At 41.2% G+C, this 11,577-nt stretch overlaps 1 protein-coding gene across 1 annotated transcript in view; it reads right to left on the bottom strand.

The window, feature by feature from the left end:
* Positions 1-2,247: 2,247 nt before the first annotated feature.
* The window catches only part of LOC100546512 (serine/threonine-protein kinase Nek7-like), a 29,345-nt gene continuing 20,015 nt past the window's right edge, over positions 2,248-11,577 (bottom strand). Inside the window, exons 4-7 of the mRNA XM_031554958.1 lie at positions 7,774-7,836; positions 7,144-7,254; positions 3,587-3,630; positions 2,248-2,356 (exon numbers count right to left, since the gene is read on the bottom strand). Coding sequence (XP_031410818.1) covers positions 2,248-2,356; positions 3,587-3,630; positions 7,144-7,254; positions 7,774-7,836 — 327 coding nt within the window. The remainder of the gene's footprint in view (positions 2,357-3,586; positions 3,631-7,143; positions 7,255-7,773; positions 7,837-11,577) is intronic.

The following is an 11,577-nucleotide window of genomic DNA, read 5'->3' as shown; positions in this document are numbered from 1 at the left end:
AACAAAGGAGACAACGTTAAACACGGAGAAAATAATATGTGGATATTTGAGGCTTTTCTCAATGACATAATGCCAGGAGATTGCTAATCTGTTCTCTACCATAAAACAAAAGCATGTGCTAAACAGAAATACTACAACCTGCAGTCTCTTCTTAAAACTGCTGTTTGCCAATCTTAATAAATCACTATGTTGAAAAGGAAGTACAGAAACACGCAAAAAAGAACAACTTACAGAAATACTGTGTCCAGTTCATGATGTCAGGCATTTGGAAGTAAATACACATACACAAAGCTCCCAGAATTAAAGCCAGCATACTTTCTCCTCCTCAAGAGCATTTGCAGTTACCAGTTTTTGTGCTGTTTGGTTTTTAACTATTATTTCTGAAGACCGTTTTCTCGTTCATTCAGGACACTCAGTTCACACGCAGGTTCAACATGTCTGCAGGCTTTATTTAGTGCACCATTCACAGCCTGTAGTTTAGTATAAGATGAGAAGGAAAGCTTCCTGCTATACAACCTTGGCGTATCAAATTAATACAACAAACTTTGTGAAACTTATCTTCACATATGGCCTTAAAAATGATCACAGAATCATAGAATGGCCTGGGTTGAAAAGGACCTTAATGATCATCGAGTTTCAACCCCCTGGTACGTGCAGGGTTGCCAACCACCAGACCAGGTTGCCCAGAGCCATGTCCAGCCTGGTCTTGAAGATGATAAGATGGTAACATCCCCATTTTATGGATTAGAATAGGGAGCAAAGAATCAAGATCAAAAGCGTTAATTACTTTTAACACCAATCTTAAGCACCTTCTTTTTGACATTCTTTGCTTTACAGAACAGTTCAACTTCAAAGCAGTTTCTGCTCAGATCAGATGGAGCTGTGAACATTCAGTACTTCTACAAAACAAACCCCAGTTCTACCTTGATTATCAGAAATACAGAACAAGCAATTACAGTTCCCATCACAAAAGCAGCTCAAGCAGTTTATACAGTATCCCTTATGGACAGCAGCACCAGAGACCATGAGGAAAAACTGCCTCTGGAAAGCATTCAACTGCATTAACCACAAAACTTCTGTTTTCCTTGAATTCCCTGGCTTGAAAACTACCACTATAGCACAGGAGGCAGCACACAGAACTCATTACAGCACACACTGCACAACCACAGTTCTCTCCAACAGTAGCTGCATCTGTAACACTGAACAGTGGTGCATCAAGGAAAAGCTAAACCTGTAAATTGCTGGAGCATAAAATATAGGTCATATTGTTTTCTAGCTTTGATTATTTGACTTCACAGATTCCACGATGCTTATTTAGGTTATATGCAATACCCTCAACTTAAAAAAAAAGAAAAAAACACATAAAAATAACAAAAAAATGCAGGCTCTCCATCACACAGCAGTTCACCAGAGTTGGCACTTTTACAGCCACAGCTAGTGTAGGAGCTGACCAAGCAACTTGCACAGCAAATACCACCCCTCAGCAGGGAACAGCTGGGCACCACCAGCAGACGTTTACATTTGCCAGCAGCAGCAAAACAGCCACACTCCTCACCTCAAGGCCCATTCTGCTCCCCAGGTGGCAGTGCAGAGCAGATTCCTCGTGCCCCCATTACATTTGGACTACCTGTAAACCCCTGCACAACCTGCCTCTTCTCTACATCCCTCTCAGACCTGTCTCCTCATTTCCATCTCTTCGTTCCATTTTCTCTGCTGTATGCAATCACTGCCCATTCCCAGCCAGGCCAACATATCCCAGGCCAGGCTCTCTGCCTGCTGACAGCTCGTTTGTATCCCTGAGGTCCTTGCCCAGCCTGTCCTACTCTCTGGAAACACACTTCATTCAGCTCGCTGGGTTCAACACCAGAGCCCCATTTCTCTCAGTACATCACTCTTACTCCCACTGACATACTCACCATTATCTCCCTAATGTCTTGTGCCATCATAACTGCCCAGTCTGCCTTTTCCCAAGAACTGCTCACCAGCTGCTCCCAGTTCACTTGCCTTCCCCAGCCTCAGTCCTAGTTTCTCTCTCCACTTCAGGAGAATTTGGTTGCTTGTCCCAACCAACTCTCCTCTCCACCTGGTCTTTTGCCTTTCCCACGTTCAGCTCAGATTACTTTATGTTAGAAAGAATAAGTACCCTCTGAGAAATAGTGAAGTTTTAGCCTGTCCAGAACATCTGGAAAAAAGCTGTCTCTGGCAAAGCAATTTCATTTCAGTCACCCAGGCTATAGGTCGAAGCATTCATTCACTCAGTTGGTACGCAATGCTGTCAGCACTAGGAGATGCAAGAGGTCTGTGCAGCTCTCCATGGAGGAACGTCACCACCTTGGCTGCTGTGACCCAGCCATTTCTGCAAAGCACATACAAACTCTTTTGTTGGAATTGAATTCAGGTGAGTTTTCATGGCCATTACGGTAAGAAAAATCCACTTCTCAAGTTTTACATCTGATCCAATTCACAAGGGGCTACAGCATTTCAGACAAAATGCTTACTAGATTTTAAAACAAATAAACATCACATCTTGGCAGAATCATGGATTTTTCCTTAGTCCTCAAATAAATCACACCTTCTGGAAACACAGGGAAGCAGTCAGCTGGCATGGAACATTTTGGTATGAACTTGTTTCATTCCAACAAATCAAAAACGTGTTCTCACACAGCTGGGTGGGCAGCACAATGTTGCAGCTGCAGCACTGCCACCCAAACTACACTGAAAACGGCACAACAGCACTGTTGACCAACCAGCCTGCCAAACACAGAGGCCAACCATCTCCTACAACTGCTGCCACTGTCAATCAATATTCTGTATGAACAAGCAACAGTCAACCCATCTAGTCAGTTAGTAGCTGACAGTCTCCTGAGACACTAGGTCGTGCCCTGGGCAGAGGTAACAGCTGATCTGCTTTGTTCTGACCCTGCATCACTTCCTTCCACAACTGCTACCCTAGCTTCATACTCTCCCAAATCCTCCAATTAGCACAGCAAAAGAGATTTATCACTTTTGCAATTAAGAAAAAAATCAACTTATCACTAGCATGTGCTATCAGCATTCGCCATCACCTCACCCTGCTCAGCGCACACCATACAGCACTGGTGTTGCAGTCGCGGGGACTCCGCAGCGGATTTGCAGCAGCTTCGTGTTAGCAAGATCAGCACTCTGGGCTGACAGAGCTGTCCATGACTGAAGCAGAAATTCTGCTCCCTTACACCCTCATGAAATGAAAGCTGTCCCGTAATGCTGTAGAAGCAAAGTAACAGACCAGCTCTGCTTCGAATTGTACCAAAAAGGCCGAGGTACGCCCTTAACACTGCAAATATGCTCCAAACCAGTTCATTCCAGATATATTTTGGCATGGGGAGAGGTGGAAAGGTGTGCATCCCAGGAGAGAACTTGCCTGATGCAATTTCACATAGCAAAGACCGAAATAAGCGGAATAGCTGAAACGTCAAAATGATAATCAGCAAGACAAATAAAAAAAAGTCTAAACACAGACTGTAACTCCACAACCAGCAATTCAGACGTGCTACCTATGACTGTCATTGTTTTGATTGTCCTATTAAATACATAAATGCACACATACCTTTGGTCAAGGACAAAGAGCACACTGTCTCCAACTACAGAAACCTGAGAAATCAGTATGGAGCTCATACTGTTTTAAAGTATTTCGTTAAGTTTTAAAAATATTTGCTTATTTTAGTTAGATAGCAATGCTTATTTAATTTGTTACACGCAAAAAAATACGACTGAATAATAGGTGAACTGCACATTTGGTAAAATTCCATTTCTTTCTATCTCTTAAGAAATCTGCTAATATGATTTCAGCTTTTTAGATGAAAGCTTTCATGCTTGTTCCCAAAACATGATTAACTTCCTGAAGATCAGCATGACATTCAGTTTCAAGTTTGCTTTTTTTTTCTGGAGCACTAAGATTTTGTGCCAGAAAAAAGCTAAAAATATCTACAAAAGGGAAGCAGAGCTGAAAGTTCTTTACTTAAATTCTAAATAAAATATTTTAGTTATTCTTCAATATTGTTCAAGTGCTATCATTTTAGCATAGCACAGTCTTTGCTCACCAGTTTTGGTTATGTTTTTCTTTATTTTCTACTGAACCTTTCTGATATATTTTCTTGGCTAATGCCATCAGGTTCTTTTTTTTTTTTTAAATGGTATTTTCCTTACCCAATACATACCAGCTGTTTTTTTTAGTGGTTTCAAATTTATTTTTTCTATGTCCACAGTTTAGTCACCACAAAACAACTTCACCCTGTCACTGTGCTGTGAAGTCACTAACAGAAGAGGAGATCGAGCCCCAAACCTGCCTTACAACTTATTTCATATCATAACAGGAGGTGGCGTTCCATGGTAATACCAGGACTCTGACTACCCTTAACTCTGGGAACAGTATTATTTTAAGATTGCCACACTCCCCAGTAGGGATCACAGGCACTGACAGTCAGATTGCAAGGAAGTGGAAGCAGGCACAGCAGTTACTAATTACTTACTTTTAAAATCTTCAGTGCAGTACTATCTAGCAGTCAATCTTACAGACACAGAAGATTGGAACTTTTTCCTCCTTTCATCCTGTCTACACAAGGCTTACTCAGCTTAGAGCTGTGTATGTTTCAGTGCAATACCAATGCTAAGTCAAACAACTGTTTCCCAAACTGACAGGGTTTGGTTTTCTTCCCGTGTTACTAACATGACATGTTCAAGAACGTGGCCATTAAAAACTAAGATAAAAAAAAACTTCATTTTTGGACCTTCTACTTTTGAGAAGAGATGCTGTACAGAAATGCATCTGTGTGACAGAAAATGAGAGCAAGGCGATAAAGTGAAGCTCTTACTGAATCCCTGGATTAAATTGGAGTGGGGGGAGGAGGTAGAGGGACAGAAGCAAATGCGTACGTGATGCTCCTTATTTCATTATGAGATTTGTAAATGCCAATGCAGAGGTTTTTTACCCTCCTCCATACATCCAATTCTATGAATTCTATTATTGGTCCTCAGTATGAATGCATCAAGTGATTTTCCTCAGTTGTCTACTCAATGGGGACAAAGAGAGTATTATTCACAGGTAACAAGAGGGACAGTACAAAAGCTGGACTGGGAGGACTGAGTTCATTAAGGGAAGAACTAAAGAATTCATTAAGGTAGCCTGTGAGCCACCACAGCTTTGCAAGCATTCTCTGATGTGCCAATAATGTCACAACAAATACCCAAGTAAACCAGTTAAGTAGTTTTCCTTGACATTAACACTAGTTTCAGAGTCATTCAAGCCACGGTCATTTACAATTATAAAAAACACGTTCCACCCCTGTTTCTACAAATCACACAGCAGCCAAATACCCAAACCTTCCTCTGGGGGTGCCTCTACATCCTCTTGCAAACTTAGAGCAGCAGACTAGCAATACTGGAAACCGAAGCACGGCTCACTTGCTTAATAACAGAACATATTTACCTTAGTAACATGACAGGCAGACATTATGCTAGGAAGTTTTCCACATCATTACCTTTTATTTATTTCTCAGGCAATTTTTACAATATTTTGTTCAAAAGACATTGTAACTAATGCCCCCACACTTACACTGATACCATCCAAACAGTCTACCAATTCATTTTCTCCATAAGCAATATGAAGACTGAGCGCACTGTGACACCTCATACATATTTAATAATTGCCTGATAGGTTGTCATTAACATCAAACAGCAATCTAAGTTTGCTACATTAAACATGATCCTTGTGGTAAGAGGACAATCACAAACTGCCTCCAAGATCGAGCCGGTACGAAATACCCAATGACTTGGACAAGGGGTAATGAGGCCAACTGCACCGGAGGAGCCATTATTCACACACTGGATTTAAACAACAACAAAAAAAAAGTGAAGGGAGAAAAAAAGCTTCAATGGGTCATAAGACCAAACATGCCATAAGGCAATCTCTCACAGAATACTCATATTAATAACCGTTGTGTCAAAACTGAACGTTCAAAAGAAAAGACAAACCTGCCTTTACGTTTTATGAAATGTAACCCCACAAAATTAATAATTCATGAGACAAAGAAAAATATCAGATTCGGATATAAATATTAACAGAATAGTGTCAACCTGTTTAGAACCAAATTTTGACTGTCCTGGTGTACAGCTATCAATCTAGAAGGCAACATTCTTCTAGAGTTCAAAGAAAAAGAACTCAGTATGTAAGTCATTAAGAAAGAAACTAACATTCTCCCTTCATGTAGGTTTTCAATGAAACAGCAGAACACTGCCCTGTACCTAGATGTTGCAGAGAGAATAGTAACTACTGTTATTCATTCCCAGAGTTGTGCTGTGTCGACAACAATAACATTGGTACACACACAAGAAAGTATACCAAGGGGACACAATAAAACCGAGACTCAATGGAAAAAGGGTAGAGAAGCAGGGGAAATAATATTCAGATGACAATCGGATAAGAAAAGCTGGTTAAAACTTAATGTAAGTTTCAGCACATGAAGTTCAAACAACTTGGATAAACATTCTCAATCAGCTGGTGTTTAAGTAGAACAGAATAAAGCACTTAACCCATAATCCACAGCCACTAGACATGATTTCAAGCAAATCATGAAATACGTTTTCAAAACATTTTTAAGTCTCAAGGTAAGTATTTTAAGACTTAGAAAATGATGTGGTCATTTCCATTTCAATCATTATTTTATTTGCTAAAGTGACTGGTAGTCAGAGTTGAAGATAAAGAAGCAACTACTTACTCCTTTTGACACCAGCCTTTTCTGCTTTCAGGGCTATTATGAAGTATAAAAAAATGCAACTGTGCCAAAAAATCAGGAAAGGCATCAAAATGTACTGCTCAGAAAGGTGGTGACAGTGCTTTTCTTTAGGTTTTTCCTCTCCCCAGCTATAAATGAAGTCTAGTTACCTGCACTTACATTGTGAGCAACAGTGTTAAAAAAAAAAACATACTTCCAAGCAAATCAACATTAGGTATACACGAAAAAAAAACAAAGGTCAGTATAACACTCCACTTTTCTCCACATTTCCTGCTACTTTAACTACACTCAACCTAGCGATGATAAGACAAAGAACAACCAGAGAAGTTCAGTATTAATAAATTTTAGTAGTTTAAAAAAAAGTTATTCCTACCTTTATCATTCTTGAGAGATCCCCAGCATCAGCTAATTCCAACACTATGTTCAGTTCGTTGTCTTCAATGAATGATGCATAGTACTTAATTACATTTGGATGATTCAGTTGCTAAGAAAGCAGATTTATAATGCACATCTTAGTGCCATGTCTTACTTCTTATGAATCTAACATTTTTATTTAGGCAAAAAAAAAAAACCACACCTAAAATTTACTACAGTAAGATACGAAATATTTGTGCTTACAAGAAGCACTGACAGATAGGCACTTTGCAAGACTGCAAGAACATTGTGGCCATTTTAGGTCGAAGTCACACTGAAAGAAAGACGACTTTTTAAATTGCATCTATTTAATAGCATGCTAAACTCATCTGAAACAGTCATTTTTTTTAAAAATTACTATGCACAAGACACTTTTCTAGAATATTGTATTTTTAAGTAATGCCTGCTTGAAAAGTTACATCATTTTCTAGGATTCACTTCTCAATGTTAACTCTCAAAGCAATCAAAGATTCCTGAAGTGAGGCTTAAAAAGGCTGTGGCCACTTTCAAATATATCTGTGGGGAAAAAAAAATAAATAACGTACTTCAACGATAGCTGCAATTTTTTATTTTAAACCAAATCTTTTACCTTTAGAAGATCTATTTCTTTGATGCAGTCAGCACGGGCTTTGGCATCCATTAAATCAAATATCTGTGCACAAGAGATGAGATACATTTATTAACTGATTAAATAGGACACCGTTTTTTTGTTTGTTTTAACTCACAGCATCTACACAGCAGCTCAAGTTACGCACTACATACATGACAAAAGGTAATACTGTAATCAGAAATACTCCTAATGCTCTTTGTGCAGTTGTTAACATTACACTCCCCAAACACTGATTTGCTGCTCTATCAATTCTTCTAGCCCCATTGTAGGAAACAGGTACATTGAAAGTACAAGTTTCCTGCCAGCTTAGCTGCCACTTCTACTCATCTGTTCAAATACATGGAAATAATTCAGCACCTATCCTTCAAGTCAGTTCTAATCCAAGCGTCAGCTTCCTCTCCCATACCTCCCACACTATTATCAGAAACTGATTCTTTCTAAGGCTGAGCTTGCCCTTCTTCCCTAGTCGCTCGCTACAGCCTTCCGCCTCCATTTTAAAGACAGCATACACTTCTATTCCCTCAGGATCAAAACTTCACTGTCACCTCTGATTCCTTCTCTTCCATTTCTTGCCCGTCAGCAAAGGAAGAAGTGATTTGAGTTCTGTAGTTTGTTTACTACACCGCTTTTTTCTAAACTCTCATCTGTCACCTTGACTCTTACAGCCTTTTACAGTTCAGCATCTCTGTTCTTCATTTTTTTCCCCACCTCCCATCTGCTCCAAATTACTTTGCAATGAAGCTCATCTTTACTGTGAACAAAAATTTAAATTAACTGTTAACTGTGCAAGAGGTAATTTTTTTCCTGGCCATTAAGAATCCTTATGTTCATTCTACATGCTTACATTTGACCTAAGTCCCTTCCATCTTCACACCTGAAAACTTCCATGCAATATCTCACAACTAACCCCAGATACAAAGACACAGAGTAACAGTCCTTTGAGTACACAAGCAGAACACAAAAGCGCTACTGAAATGCCAAACCTAGAGATGGAAAAGAAGAAACAGGAGAGAAGGAAAGAAAGCTACCAAGTAAGAAAGCGAACAAAACATCTCACAACTACTTGTACACTGACACCAGGACAGTGGGTAATAAACATGCTGAGCTGCATGTAACAAGAGCTCCTCCTCAAGGAGGACGTTCTGGAGGCATAACAGAAACAGCAGGGAAAGTCACAAGAAAACAATGCTAACACTAAGAAATAAAGCAACTTCAGATGTAACAGGAAAGAGTACTGTATAGGAAGTTATAGGTACAAGTATTAGAAGATAAACAACACATGGAAAAGACAGCAGAGTTTACTTATTAAGGTTGGAATCACATCTAGCCAAAGAGATGAAATTGTCTGCATCTGCTATAGATCTCAACTCTGAATAAAAAACCATCACTCTTTCATCATCTTGAAATATACTAACAATCCTACCATTCGTTACAGTCGTGAAGGACTGTAATAACTTTCCTAGGAAACTTGTAAATACTAGAGACAGTACATTAACGGTGGGTCACTAGGAAGGCATGAGATCATAAATGGCTTTCCCAGCAAACTAAGAGACTAGCAAAAGGAAAAATGTACACCTCTCTCCTCAAAACAATCCATGAAAGGGGACATAAAAGAGAATCAGTACAGGTGCATGTCTTGAAGTTTCACACGTTGGCTAAGTTCTAGATACTGAGTTAAGAACATGTCTTATGAATGATAGAGAGATCCAGACATAGGCATGGAGAACTCTAACACACTGAGGAGCTTAATCAAAGCTGCAAACAGAATTTGGGACTGAAAACTGTATGTGAAATCTACTCATAACGCTCAGAGGAATTATTCAAAGCACAATTTCAAGATTGAAAACCCAAAGATTGTCCTTGTGTGAAGAAAAAGAAAAAAGGTAGTCTGCATCCACTAATGACTCTCTCAAGCAAACTCAATTCCTAATCTGACATTTCTGCTCCTCTTACCATGAGCACGCTTCATAAACTCTTCTCAGGGTGCAGAGTATCTTTAAGTAATCAAGCATTATTATTCTCATCTAAGTTTACTTTGGAAACATGCACTTCAATTTACTGTTCATGAACATAGGATAATCAGCTCTATGTCAAACTCTGCATGTTGCTACTCAACATTACAAGCTCAGACATAACCCCAAAGGACTATAAGAATCACCTTCTAGAAATGCAGAATTCCTATTTCGAAGATATTAACTTTCTCCAATGAAAAGACTGAGAACAAAACCAAGCAAACAAAAAAAACAAACCACCATCACGAGCCAGGTTAGCTTACGAGGAGCTTCACAGAATCACAGAATTGTAGGGGTTGGAAGGGACCTCTAGAGATCATCGAGACCAACCCCCCTGCCAAAGCAGGCTCCCTACACCAGGTCGCACAGGTAGGCATCCAGGTGAGACTTGAATATCTCCAGAGAAGGAGACTCCACAACCTCCCTGGGCAGCCTGTTCCAGTGCTCCGCCACCCTCACCATAAAGAAGTTCTTACGCACATTCGTGCGAAACTTCCTATGCTGCAGCTTATGTCTGTTTCCCCTCGTCCTGTCTCCACGTACCACTGAAAAGAGACTGGCCTCACCGCTACGGCCGCCACACCTCAGATGTTTATAAACCTGGATCAGGTCCCCTCTCAGTCGTCTTTTCTCTAGGCTAAACAGACCCAGTTCACTTAGCCTTTCTTCACAGGGGAGATGCTCCAGGCCCTTCACCATCTTTGTGGCCCTCCGCTGGACTCTTTCCAAGAGATCCCTGTCTTTTTTGTACTGGGGAGCCCAGAACTGGACACAGTACTCCAGATGAGGCCTTACCAGGGCAGAGTAGAGGGGGAGGATCACCTCCCTCGACCTGCTGGACACGCTCTTCTTAATGCACCCCAGAATGCCATTGGCCTTTTTGGCCACCAGGGCACACTGGCTGGACTCATGGCCAACCTGTCGTCCACCAGGACGCCCAGGTCCCTCTCTGCAGAGCTCCTCTCCAGCAGCTCATCCCCCAGCCTGTATTGGTGTATGCAATTATTCCTCCCTAGGTGTAAGACCCTACACTTGCTTGTGTTGAACCTCATCCGGTTTCTTACTGCCCAGCTCTCCAGCCTGTCCAGGTCTCGCTGAATGGCAGCACAGCCTTCAGGCGTGTCAGCCAATCCTCCCAACTTCGTATCATCAGCAAACTTGCTGAGGTGGCCACTATCCCTCATCAAGGTCACTGATGAAGATGTTGAACAAGACCGGACCCAAGCACAGACCCCTGGGGACACCACTGGTCACAGGTCTCCAGCCAGACTCTGCACCACCAATGACGACCCTCTGCGCTCTGCCAGTCAGCCAGTTCTCAACCCACCTCACTGTCCACTCGTCTATCCCACACTTCCTCACCTTTGTTATAAGGATGTCGTGGGAGACAGTATCAAATGCCTTTCTAAAATCAAGGTAGACTACATCTACCGCTCTTCCCCCATCCACCCAGCATGTGACAGCATCGTAGAAGGCCACAAGGTTGGTTGAGCACGACCTCCCCTCGGTGAACTCATGCTGATTACTCATGATAACCTCCTTTTCTCCCAGTTGTCTGGAGATGGTATCCAGCACAAGCTGTTCCATCACCTTTCCAGGGACAGAGGTGAGGCTGACAGGCCTGTAATTACCCGGATCTTCCTTCTTGCCCTTTTTGAAGACCGGAGTGACATTGGCTATCCTCTAGTCTTCAGGGACCTCCTCTATTATCCAAGACCTCTCAAAAATGATGGAGAGCGGTTCAGCAATGACCTCCACCAGCTCCCTCAGC

The sequence above is a fragment of the Meleagris gallopavo genome, chromosome 10, assembly GCF_000146605.3.
Source record: "Meleagris gallopavo isolate NT-WF06-2002-E0010 breed Aviagen turkey brand Nicholas breeding stock chromosome 10, Turkey_5.1, whole genome shotgun sequence".
Taxonomy (NCBI): Eukaryota; Metazoa; Chordata; class Aves; order Galliformes; family Phasianidae; genus Meleagris; species Meleagris gallopavo.
This window is presented reverse-complemented; position numbering and strand designations above follow the sequence as displayed.